General features: G+C 42.3%; 1 protein-coding gene across 3 annotated transcripts in view; it reads left to right on the forward strand.

The window, feature by feature from the left end:
• The window catches only part of ano1a (anoctamin 1, calcium activated chloride channel a), a 102,470-nt gene that overhangs the window by 35,316 nt on the left and 53,250 nt on the right, over nt 1-13,904 (forward strand). For all 3 annotated transcript variants that reach the window (XM_055154785.1, XM_020940628.2, XM_055154784.1), the window contains exons 3-6: nt 2,510-2,854; nt 7,229-7,327; nt 10,412-10,563; nt 13,614-13,668. In XM_055154785.1, the coding sequence (XP_055010760.1) occupies nt 2,510-2,854; nt 7,229-7,327; nt 10,412-10,563; nt 13,614-13,668 (651 nt within the window). The remainder of the gene's footprint in view (nt 1-2,509; nt 2,855-7,228; nt 7,328-10,411; nt 10,564-13,613; nt 13,669-13,904) is intronic.

Consider the following 13,904-nt stretch of genomic DNA (forward strand, 5'->3'; position numbering starts at 1 on the left):
CATCATTCCTCCACGGAGCTTTTTGCCTATCTTTAACCACTTTAACCTTTATCGGAGCGATGGCATCCAGAACATTCAAAACACTCAAAGTCACAGAGTTCAACACATCATCAACATTAGAACATGAGGCAATTTCAAAATGTATCATTTCCATGAACAGTGCACCTGTGTTATCATTTATGTGTCTTCTTCGAACAACTGTAGGAGCAGCCGGTGGTTTGGGAATAACAGACAGGTCAAAGAAGACACAGAAATGATCAGACAGAGCAACATCAACCACATTGACATTTGAAATATTTACACCCTTTGAAATGAGCAGGTCCAGAGTGTGCCCTCTGTTGTGGGTGGGCTCACTGACATGCTGAGTCAGACCAAAAGTTTCAAGGACAACACTAAGCTCTTTGGCATTTTTGTCACACACATTATCCACATGTACATTAAAATCACCTGTAATGACTAAACCATCAAAGTCTGTGCAAACAACTGAAAGCATCTCAGTAAAATCATCAATAAAACTTTGACAGTGCTGAGGAGGTTTGTATATGACTATGTAGAGTATGGACGGTGATTGTTTTAGCTCCATTTTGAAGGAAACATACTCAAATGATGAAAACACCCCAAATGACAACCTGTGTGTAACCAAATGATCTCTAAAAAAATGCACACACTCCTCCACCCTTTTTATTTGCTCGTGTTTCAGATTCAAATTTGAAGTTGGGAGGGGTTGATTCCACTAGCACTGCACGACCTGTGTTTTTGTCAAGCCATGTTTCAGTTAAAAACATAAAATCAAGATTAAAAGAAGAAATAAAATCATGAATTAGAAATGATTTGTTACATAAAGATCTGACATTGAGCACAGCAAGTTTCTGATTAGTTTCAGTAGGACTGGATGTTATCTTCTTACAGGGAACGTGAACTAAATTTCTCTGATTAGACAGTCTAACTGTCCTTCTTTTAATCTGTCTATGTGTTGTAACTGGAGCTATAGCTCCATCGCAGGGCCCCAGCCTGATATTACCTTTATCATGACTGTATGTCCTGGGACAGCAGAGGCCCTGTGCGTCCTAGCTCTTGGTGATAACAGCTCTGGGGAAAGGCGGGGGAGGGCGAGCAGGGGAGAGTTTGGGTAAGTGACCAGGTGAGGGACCAGGTGAGGGCCGAGGAGGTGGCCGAGGAGGTGGAATACGGGGGCCTGGTAAGGACCGAGGAGGTGGAGTAGGGGGAGGTTTGGGTGAGGGGAGAGCTGACACAGTTTTGTATGGGGACATAACCCTTGACCGTGCTATGTTAGGTGTGAGAGGAACCATCTTGATTCCCGATCTGATGAGGCTTTCTAGATGGTTGGGCAGTGCCATGGGTGAAGGTGGGGAGGAGAAGGAGAGTGAAGAGTCCGTTGATGGAGTAGATGTAGCAAGGGGGACTCCAGGCTGGTCTGTGGGCAGCGGAGGTGATGGGTGTGCTGGTGGCGCTGGGGGAGGTGGTGGTGGTGTTGCTGACTCATTCTCTGGGGGAGGTGGTGCTGCTGACTTGTTCTCTGGGGGAGGGGAAGGTGGTGATGCTGACTTGTTCTCTGGGGGAGGGGGAGGTGGTTCTGCTGACTTGTTCTCTGGGGGAGGGGGAGGTGGTTCTGCAGGGGTTAGGATTGCCTGCTTTGCTACTGCTGCACAAACTTAACTAAATTTTAATTATTTCATCTCATTGTAATCCATCTTTCTAGGCTTCCTTCTGTACATCTAGCAAAGGACTGCAGATGGAAAATAGTCTCTTGGAAAACTCTAGCATATTATGCAGCTATACTGTTGGTTCATATACACTGTCGCTGTTAAAAATCAATCAATCAGTCAAATAAATGTGGATGTTTACTGTTTTAGAGGTGAGCTGTGCTCAGTGCCCGAGGCTGCACACAGCACTGCCCTGCCTGTGGTGCTCCCTCTTGAGGCACATGAGGCAGTGTTATACAATAGAGTGCAGACAGACACATGCACATCCAGACACTGTTAACCCTGGAGCCAGGTCCAAAAAACAAAACAGTAAAAAGAATCTGCAACCCAAGGATCGAACCTGGAACCTTCTTGATGTGAAGCATGAGTGCTAGCAACTGTACCGTCCTCTACTTTTTGTTGTATTTCTACTAAAACTGACTTTGTTCTTTCTGCTCTGTGCCTCTCTTTTAGTAAATCTTAACTATGAAATATATTTTTCATCTTTAGTATTCTTGAACCAACTGCCAGCTAGTAGGCCTACTGCTTCTGAAATGGGCACAAACTAGAGGTGAGATCGGGCCTAAAAAATCCAGCCCGACCCGACCCGGCCCGCGGGTATTAAAACCCGACCCGGCCCGAGCCCGACCAATTAACTTGATTTGCGACCCGACCCGACCCGAATTTCGGGTCGGGTCTAAAATGTCAATCATTACTTCGGGTCGTAAGATCTTACCTCTAGCACAAACGCAGTACCAGGTTGGTAGATGCGGACTGTAACCTTCTCTCCCTTTGTGCCCGTACAGCCCATGAAGACTCTGTATGCGGAGGACGGCTCTCCTCTCCCCTGCCTGGGCCCGTACATGTCAGATGGCCGTAGACGCGTGGACTACGTCCTGGCGTACCACATTCCCAAACCTGCCAGCGCCCGCCGCCACTCCACCAAGTTTGGGGAGGGCAACTTCATCCGCAGACTCCGCCGCAGTCTGAGCATGAGGAGCAGCCGCGCACCGCTCCAGCCTAAAGAGGACCCGGAGCTGGCCGCGCAGGAGCACCCACATGACTACCACGAGGACGACAAGAGGTTCAAGAGGGACGAGTTTGAGCAGAACCTGCGGGACACAGGCTTGGAGCTGGAGAAGGAGGAGCTGGTCAGTAACTCTCTCTTATTGGATTATAGTAGCCTGTAAAACTATAACATAAAATCATGTCTTTAAAGCTGAATCACAGTTTTGATCCTAAGTCATAGACACCTATAGTTGGTTCATGTTTTTAAGAGCTAACAAAAGATATCTGCTTCTATGAAGCTCAGTGTTCCCACCCATTGTTCAGGCTCTGGAAGTAATATATATATATATATATATATATATATATATATATGGAATGGAAACGTCATGTTAAAGTTGGCGGTGTCAGTCACACAGTGGAAGCAGCAGTGCATTGGTAAAAACGCATTTGTATCTTGGAAATTCTTCTCCCGATGTGAGATATATATATAAAAAAAACAAATATAAAATCGCCTACAACTTAAATGTGAAACCGGAGCTACTGGCACTGGTGAAAACAACCTGCATAGACTCATAATATCTGCACTACTGTCCTATAGTGACCTGCCACATGAGGGGACACACACACACAAACACACACAAACACAAACACACACAAACACACACAAACACCTTCATCATCGTCATCAACCTGAGAACCCGCGGACCACTTCTCCTTCCATAGTTACAGCGCGGACACCGCCGTCTCGTGAGCCACGTGTGGACCGTGTTTTCTCGCGTAAACCGCACTTCCTCCTGTGCGCCTCTAAACCAGAACTAACACCAGGACTAACACCAGGACTAAACCAGGACTAAAGCAGGACTGAACCAGGTTTAAACTAGGACTAAACCACGACTAAACCAGAACTAAAGACCTGGTCTAGACCTGGTCTAAAAATCAGGACTAAACCAGGACTAAACCAGGTCTAAACAACATGACACCTAACAGTAGGTTGACATAATTTAAGGTGATCTCATATAATTTCTCTGTCAATAATATTTTTTAATCTGGTGAAGGAAAGGCTGATCTTGTTACTGTCTTTTAACAGACAAAACCTCTTATATTAAGATATCGTGGTCTTTGTTTCTCAACAGCAAACAGTTGCTTATTCATGGTGACTTGGGCACAGACAAATTGAAGACAACAAACACGAATTTTGAGGATGTGGTTGCTACATTCATGTCGTTTAAAAAAACATGACAATATCAAGTAATCCAAAGTAATCAGATTACGTTACTCACTTTAAGTAATTTAATGGATTACGTTACAAATTACATTTTGGGGTGTGTAATCTGTAATCTGTAGGAGATTACATTCTAAAAGTAACCTTCCCAACACTGTATATATATATATATATATATATATATATATATATATATATATATATATATATATATATTATATATTTATTTTTTTTTTTTTTTTTCTCCCCCCCACTTAAAACATTTTAAAAGAAATCTGGAAATTGAGCAAGCAATTTGAATGCTTGATAAAGGATAGTGTACTAATGAGGTAATGAGAATAAAACAATACAACATATATCTGAAACTTTTTACACCAAAAAGATTTGAGTACGATCTGAGTAAGGTTAGAAAATATTTACTTAAACTAAAAACAATCACTTCATGAATAATTAACTAACTGGTCATCTGTCATGCCTTCAACTCTTCAAAGCTATTTTGAAAAGCCTGCTGAGAAAAATAAATAAATAAATAAATAAATGAAATTCAATTTATTTGTGGAAATGTAACAGCAGGCTTCAGGGAATTGAGCTACAGTCCTGTGATTGGTTATGTGAAGCTGTCACTCAGTCAGAGCACAATAGAGCCTGACCAGTACACCCTTCCATATTTGTACAGCGCTTCCTTCGAAAGAAACAATATCACTCTAAATACATTGTAAAAACAATATGATAAATAGCATGGTGATAGTATGGAATTTATTTATTACCTACTTGCTCCTTATTTAGTAATAGAATGTAATTACAGATAATAACACAAAAAAAAAATATATATATATATATATATATATATATATATATATATATACATATATATATAATTTATTTTTTTTATTTTTTTTACCTTAGCATGAGGTCTTAATATAATTCATAATAATAAAGCCCAAACTACCACAAAAATGAATCCGGTCAAGTCTGTGCTGTAACTGAGGATGATAATGATAATGTGTGTTTGTTCAAACGTTCACACGTTTATCCTCAGATTTATGGAATAGTTTTTACTAATAAGCCAATAGAGTTAGTTCCCATTACAAAAGCATTTCATAACAATGTGATAACATCGTTATAGCAGAATGAGAATGACATTTGAGAATAACAGTGGTTACCAGATCCTACAACTAAATAAATCCAAAAGGCCCCAAAAGGTGTGATTTTAACTTTATCTGCCTCTGCCATGTGGTAATAATGGCTTTTCATTATTTTGTACTTTTTGAGTGCCTCAGCTCATCTTTGTATTTAAGACTGCTCCCTATACTGAAGAGCACCAAAAGGACACTTTTTCACAATCTTTACACGTCCAAGTAGTACTCCTGTTCCCTAAAGTTTTGCTGGGACAGATCAGGACAGATAATGGCCTCCCAGGTTCAAATTGCAATGCCATTTTCACAGCTATTCCCTTCTATTGTGGCTGGTGTACGCAGCTGTTTGTAGTGAGAGTGAAGCAGAGCAGAAAGGGGACTGGACTGGTCAGCAGGCTTTATCTGACCAGAGGAGCAATACAGTGAATACATGAGTGAATAGAATGTCAGCCACATTTTTAACAGAGATAACTGGGTCTGGGTTTGCTTCAGATCTTGGTGCTGACTTGAGCAGCTCTTTCCACCACACACAGTGTGTGAGTCTGTGATGGATGTCCACTCAAGTATTGAATTACATTTACAAAGTTCTCTACAGACAATTAGGTTTCTTCCAACACCACTTAGAGTGAGGAGCCTGTTCAAATCCAATCAAGTCATTTCCAACTCCTGAGTTTCGACAGGAGCAAACTTATCAATGATTGTGGCCAGTGGGTCTTGTACTTTCTTCTACAGCTTTCTACAGCTTACTTATACTCATGTTTTTGTTTTTCAATAATAGAACACTGAGGTATTATCTGTCGGTGTAATTATAGGTATGTTCAAATCATCGAGTATTGCCCTGTGTATCATGCTGCAGAACAGTAGATGCAAATGGCAGTCAGTGAGCAGCCTGTGGGCTCTGGCCTTTGGCTCACACACCTCAGTGTCTCAGAGGGTGAGAAGTGACTCAGACTTTACACAAGACTCAGTGTGTACAGACTAGAGCATCCCACAATCACATCCAAGCACCCGACATGCACAACACAGCACCTGATCTCCAGCACTAAACTCCCCAATACAGAGCCAGATGTAATTAATAACGATCATTCTACAGGTTTTATTTTAAAACCTGGGCTCGATACACAATATTATGACATCATGATATGGAGATAAAACACATTACACTACATTTAAGAACAAAATACATTTTAATAACAGTATTTATTTGTTAAACTACTAAGTCAATATGAAACAGCCTCTTTTAGCAAAATAGTGAATATCCATCCATTTCCATTTTCTTCTGCTTACCGGGTGCCAAGTCGCGGGGGCAGCAGTCTAAGAAGGGACTCCCAGACTTCCTTCATCCCGGACACTTCCTCCAGGTCCTCCAGGGGGAGGTTCCCAGGCCAAGAGAGAGACATAGTCCCTCCAGTGTGTCCTGGGTCTTCCCCGGGGCCTCCTCCCATTGGGACATGCCCGGAACACCTCCCGAGGGAGAGGCCCAGGCAGTATCCGGAGCAGATGCCCGAGCCACCTCAGCTGCTCCTCTTGAAATGGAGGAGCAGCGGCTACTACTCTGAGCTCCTCCCATGTGAATGAGCTCCTCACCCTATCTCTAAAGGAACACCCAGTCACCCTGCGGTGGAAACTCATTTCGGCTGCTTGTATCCACGGATCTTATCCTTTCACTCATTACCCAGAGCTCATGACCATAGGTGAGGAGGGGAACATAGATTGTCGGTAAATCAAGAGCTTTGCCTTTCGGCTCAGCTCTCTCTTCACCACAACAGTCCGATCCGCCTGTCAATCTCACGCTCCATCCTCCCCTCACTCATGAATAAGACCCCAAGATACTTAAACTCCTCCACTTGAGGCAGGGACACTCCACCCACCTGGAGAGGACAAGATACGCTTGAATACCTTCTCCAGATCCACAAAGCACATGTGGACTGGTTGGGCAAACCCAGATTCAGGAGAAGTGTGGTTTTTGTCACTGGACCAGGTCTTTACTCTCCAAAATAGTGAATATATCAAATGTCTTACATATACAAATTTCCTTTCTCTGAACTAGAAACAAAACTGTAGCACTGACACAAAATAAATAAGTAAAAATCAGTCATATATACAGATATATTTGCAGAACCCTAATTAAAACATATGTACAATCTGTTTGATTTCAGAGCAACATCCCTGACACGGGCTTCCTGAAGATCCACGCTCCCTGGCATGTTCTTTGTCGAGAGGCAGAGTTCATGAAGCTCAAGATGCCCACCAAAAAGGTACCATTATCCTCTTAATTAGAGCCCGACCGATATATCGGTTGGCCAATATTATCGGCCGATAATATCGGATATGGTGATTGGATATGGGGACCTGGAAACATATCGGCTATTGGCCAATATGTTTGCTGATAGAGGCCGATATTCCACGTGGACATGTGATACGTCGTTATAAATCTTAGACTCTCTACATTCTGTTCATTTAATCCAATTTACAGACAGATAAATGTCCTAATATGTGGCTCCACATCAGTAGCCTATTTATCTGCGGAGTCATTTGTTTCTTGTGTGTGTCCGTACTGTCCCTGAACACATCCCCAGAGTCATGTCACTCACATGTGTTTGTTTACACTCGCACACATACATCCAGACACTGAGATTATTTTCTTTTTACGGACAATCGGTTTGAGTCTGGATTAAAAGGGCATTTATTAGTGCCGACTTGTGATGTGAGGAGGAGCCTGTGTGAGCGCTGAGTGTTGGAAATATGTTAACTTTGAAGCTAGTTTTGGTTATTTGTTAGCGATTAGCTGCTGTAGCTCCTGCACATAAACAGGCTGTTTTCTATTGGTCTATTGTAAAGTGACTATATTGGCCGTATATTTGTTACTGGACCTACATTGATATGTAAATGAGCTGTGAATAGAGGTTCGAATTATGACATTTGTGCATATAATTAATTACCGCAGCGCTCAGCATTTACGGCTAAAGGCTAATAGCGCTAGTTTCTTTACTAGCTAGTAGTAATGGGTCGGTCGCGAACGAAGTAGCTCTTAGATCCGGCTCTTTGAAGGGAACAACGGGAGCCTGCTCCTTATTGGGAGCCATGTTTTCTCTTTCTCTCACTTTTTTTCTCTTCACGTCGCGTGCAGACTCGTGGGAGTTTGACAGCGGCAGCGGCTGAAAATGAAACAGAAATCTGCATGTGCATAGGAGAGAATAAACGTGCATGTTTGGCTGTAGTTCAGCATAAAATAAATAAACCAGGACTAATCTTGGGCTCCAGAGTCCTGACATTCAGTCCTGGTTCAGTTCTGGTTTAGTCCTGTTTTACACATGGTTTAGATTTGTTTTAGTCCTGGTTTAGTCCTTTTTCAGTCCTGGTTTACACGTGCTTTAGACCTGCTTGCAACAAAACAACCTGAAAAGCCGATTGGGAGCCGAAAGAGCTAGCTGCTTTTAGTGAGTTGAGCCAAAAGAGCCGTTTCTCTAAAAAGAACTGGAATACCCATCACTAGCTGCTAGAATGTGATACAAAAATGCCATTAGTCTGACCTACTGTCTGTAAATATGACGTAAAGAGTCAGAATAACAATAAATGTTGCCTAAATAAACCCAATTTAAAATCCACCAGAGTCAAACCTAAGTTTTTTAAATAATTCAAGATTTACAGTGAATTTTTACATCACTAAATATATCGGTGATTATATCGGCTATCGGCAGCTCCAACTCCCATTATATCAGTTTCATGTCAGGCTCTACTCTTAATATACACACCAGTTTTAAACATGACAGTACATGCTTCACAAGTATAGTCACATTGATTCTAACTGATACTTTGCAGCTGAAGTCATTGACATTCCCTGTGGGTGTAATGCTAACTGTAGGCACTGATGTGTCTGTCTTTGTTACTCAAGTTACACTTAAAGATTGTATAGAGGATTTTCCAAGGAACGAGAAATCCAGCGACTGTTTGTCCTTCAAATGTTGCGCATGCGTGAAACTACCCCCCCTCCCCTACAGCTCCCTACGTAGAAACGCCTCCTCCCACCTCCTCCTTACAGCAGAAACAGGTTTGTTTACAGCCGGTGAGCTGCACATGACTTGTAAACAACTAACTACAGTGTTGGTTAGGCAAGACGGAGAAGTGAGGAGGGGGGGGGAGCGGGTGTGCAGACATTTCGTTCGCGGATGAGAAGTGAGGAGCAGGGAGAAGAGCGGAGCAGGGAGAGGAGAGAGGAGAGGAGAGAGGAGAGGGGAGCGGTGCGCGGAGATTCCGTGCCCGGAGAAGTGAGGAGCAGGGGGAAGAGCGGAACGGGCAGCGGGGACAGGAGCAGGAAAGGGGTGCAGAGAAGAGTGCGCGGAGATTCAGTGCGAATGAACTAGCTACAACACGCAGCAGCAAGCGGACTCTTTCTTTGCATTGAAAATTACGTTTTCAGACATAGGATATCGCTTTCGTGTCCTGAAAAACGTTTGTCTAGCTCTTGGAAATAAAGTACGTTTTCATAATAAGCAGAAGTGACCTGTCCAGGAGTAATTTGGCGACCAGTGCGTCAGTCTTTAGACCCTGCGTCTGCTTCAGTCGCGCCATCGCTGGAATGAATCTTCAAGAATCACCTTAGTTTGGCTTCGCTGCTTTTCCCCTTGTCTTTTTTCTTTCAGCGACCTCAAAAACGGACTTTCTTTTGCGGCTAACTGCTCCTGGATTCTTGTCTGCCATTGCAACAAACTTTGTGCTAACTGCGAGGAAGATATAGGTCAAAAAAAGCCGCTAAGAACTGTTGCGTTGGTGGAGTAAACAGCGTCTGTGCGGCTTGCGTCTGTGGACTGCGTGACAGGCGTACGTAAACCACGTACCGGCGGCGCGCAGGCAAGTCAGTTACGCTAGAAACGTAGGGAGATTGATTGACAGCCTGTCAGCTAACAGATAATGAGGCAGTGTCGTTATCTATTGGCAAATGTTTAGCTGGCCCCACCACGTCCAGAGTTGATGAATTTTATTCTCTTTTTTTTGGTCATCATAATTACAAGGCTACTGCACCTCTATAATGCTATCATTGACAACTTGAAACAAAAAAAAAAACAAAAAAAAAATCCTCCATACAACCTTTAAGTCTGAGCTTTATTTTAACACAATCTCACCATGAAGAAGTGACTTGCTAACGCTATTTCTCCTTTGAGTTTGTGTTGTGCGTGAAAGGAGTTCCTCGAGGTTTTACACTTGGCCTCTTTCTTTTCATCCTCCATTTTTACAGTTATCTACTTTTTTGCATTATCAACATGTAAAAAAGAACTTTTTCAGTTTATGATTTATACTCATTGTATTATCATTTATTATATTGCCATCATTTTTCCTTTTAGTTTTATGAGGTCAAACAGGGCAGTAATGTGGTGGAGAAGATCCGGCTCTTCATTCATAAGGTCACAGCTCCTCTGCACCCAAAGGTGGACTCCAACCGCCCACAGAGCATCAAATGGCTGTGTCACCCGTTTTCCAGGGAGAAGCAGCACCTGTGAGTACAGCACCCAGCGTCACCCAGTCTGCACATCAATATGTGTGACACTGTACTGTGTAAATCATACACAATTTGAGCAAAATGTGTCTTGCCTCAGTTATATAAGCAGCTCTTGAGGCCAAAATAAGTCAGCTGTGTAACTGTGAACCACTGAAAACCATGTGCTTTTTACATGTTTAAGACTGTAAAGATTTGGTATAGCATTTATATACATGAGACACCGAAATGTTAATTGCTAAACTAATGCAAGAACCCAGTAAAGAATTCAGTATGTTTGCAGAGGTCTAGACTACAGGGTTAACTGCTTTTAGAATGAATAAGACAGTTTGCACTTTGCAGAAGAAATATGAATCTTCTTTTGAGTGCAATTTATCTGGCGACCCTTGTGACCAAAATGATGAGGCTCAAAGCAACAATTAAATTTTATAGAAAGTGAAGTGCAATTAGAGCTCGAAGAAACCCCTTCGCTCCCATGCTCACTTCCTATTTGGATGTAGCAGGCAGTGGGCTGGCTCTGTGATGTCCCTGCTATGTCCCTGCAGGCCACAGAAGGAGCAGTGTGGCTGTGTGGAGCCGTGCGGGAGGCTCTTGGACATATGAAGTCATAGGAAGTCATGATAAATACTATACTGACTTCTTGTTCAATATATCATGGATGGAACAATAACTTATATATTAATAGTATATTTAAGTATATATTAATATATACTTTTTTTATTTGAACTAGTTGGAATTTTTGGTTATTTTTTCTGCAAGATGACAACGTTGAATTATGAACTGAAAGTATACAATCTTATTACTTAAAGGTGCATTGTGTAACTTTTCGGGTGGAGTGTCTGCCCATAGCTTTTCTCCATGGAGATGTTATTTTCTTTGTCTAGAATGCGTCACAGTATGGTATTAAACCTTTCCGTCTTCATGGAGACTAAACCAGGCCAAGTTACAGGTCAGATCTGTGGAGAGGCGACCCCGCTCACAGTCAGAATGCATTTTTTTTTCTAGGTATTTTTGAGCTATAAAACCACCTGTAATTGAATAAATGAAAAGTAAAGTTGTTTAATGTCAGACTGTGGAACATTCTAGATAGAAATGACATATCCATGGGTCAGTCCATATGAAATCAGACATTTTCAAGGAATCTCCCCTATGAGCCATCTCAGATTTGGCAAAAAAAAAAAAATCTAAATTGACCAAATAACAGAATTTCACATTTTAGCTCAATCCTTTGAGTTGTTCCTGAGTTATGACCCGTTGAAATTTTGGGGCCATACTCACTTTTTCAAAAGCTTTAATTTATAAGCACGTTTGAGAGACCATAACTTCATCAAAAATACAGATAGGAAGCTGAACATTTGTATTATTGCAGATTCTTTGTCATAGATTCTAAATCTGTCAAATTGTCAAATATAGTGTATCTTTATTAAGGGGGGTGCTAAGGGTTACTAAGGGGGGTCCAAAATCTCACATTTGGTTTGACTCCACAGTATCCACATGAAAGCTCTGAATGGTGTGAGATTGTTGTCAGAAATGGTCATTCTCTCAAATACTGAGGTTCAACAGTTAGTTTGTAAATATGTGCTTAGAGTAAATAAATCGCGGACCTCAAAAAAAAAATTAAAAAAAATTAATAAATTGAGCGGCAACCAAATTTGAGATTTTGGGGGCCCTCTTAATAAAGATACCCACTATTTGACAATATTGACAATATATGACCAGGAATCTACAATAATACAAATTTTCAGCTTCCTATCTCTATTTTTATGACATTATGGTCTCTCTAACATGCTTATAAATTAAGGCTTCTGAAAAAGTTAGTGTGGAGCAGTGACCGAGGCTGGTGGATGTGTGGAGCAGTGAGCGAGGCTGGTGGATGTGTGGAGCAGTGGGTGAGGCTGGTGGATGTGTGGAGCATTGAGGCTGGTGGATGTGTGGAGCAGTGAGGCTGGTGGATGTGTGGAGCAGTGGGTGAGGCTGGTGGATGTGTGGAGCAGTGAATGAGGCTGGTGGATGTATGGAGCAGTGGGTGAGGCTGGTGGATGTGTGGAGCAGTGGGTGAGGCTGGTGGATGTATGGAGCAGTGGGTGAGGCTGGTGGATGTGTGGAGCAGTGAATGAGGCTGGTGGATGTATGGAGCAGTGGGTGAGGCTGGTGGATGTGTGGAGCAGTGAATGAGGCTGGTGGATGTATGGAGCAGTGAATGAGGCTGGTGGATGTATGGAGCAGTGAGTGGTGTATGGAGCCGTGAGTGGGCTGTGCAGCTATATTTACTGCTCTGACTCACAGCAGACCCCTCTTCATCAGCACTCTGCCTCACTGTCTGAGCACTGGACTAGGACCATACTCCCTCTCCTGCTCTCAGCTGGAGAATACTGAAATTTCCCTCACTGTGTGGCAGAATCAGAGCTGCACACACACAAACATGCTAAGCTTTTTCAGTATTAGCAAATCTGTGCTCCTTTGTGTTTTTATTAAAGATCATACACTTTCAATTTACAATTTAAAACTGAGGATATTATTTCTGGCTGTGCCTCTTGAACTGCACTAAAGACTGTAGTGGCTGCTGTTTCCTCGTGCTGCTCTCACAGCCTGGAGTTATTGCTCTGTTGTAGCGCATTCTCAGTTTCATTACCAATGATGCATTTAGCCTGCACCCGCTTTCTTATTATACACACATGGACAGTCCCATTGAGCTGCTTATGCATGAGGAAATATCACTGACAAATACAGAGGCAGTGTACATGTGTCCTCTCACACTGTGAAATACAGACGTAGTGTACATGTATCCTCTCACACTGTGAAATACAGATGTAGTGTACATGTGTCCTCTCACACTGTGAAATACAGATGTAGTGTACATGTGTCCTCTCACACTGTGAAATACAGATGTAGTGTACATGTGTCCTCTCACACTGTGAAATACAGATGTAGTGTACATGTGTCCTCTCACACTGTGAAATACAGACGTAGTGTACATGTGTCCTCACACTGTGAAATACAGACGTAGTGTACATGTGTCCTCACACACACACTGTGCTTTTCTTGGGCAGGTTCGATTTGTCCGACCGAGACAAGTTCTTCGACAGCAAGACCAGGAGCTCAATAGTAAGTACCAGTGTTTAAGGAGGCTCAGGCTGCAGTCATCTATACTCACCAGCCCCCAGCAGCAGCCCAGTCAGTACAGGCTGTGTACAGGACACATGCGTTTCATTTTATTTAAAAGTAATATCATAATATCTACATATGGGAATAGACCTAGTATTTACAAAGATAGTAACCAGAAACTACAGTACAAAATGCACAATAGAACAATTGAAGAGTAAATTGTACCATAGAATTCT

This window comes from Boleophthalmus pectinirostris, unplaced genomic scaffold (genome assembly GCF_026225935.1).
Source record: "Boleophthalmus pectinirostris isolate CB_2022bp ecotype Guang Dong unplaced genomic scaffold, ASM2622593v1 HiC_scaffold_19, whole genome shotgun sequence".
Lineage (NCBI taxonomy): Eukaryota > Metazoa > Chordata > Actinopteri > Gobiiformes > Gobiidae > Boleophthalmus > Boleophthalmus pectinirostris.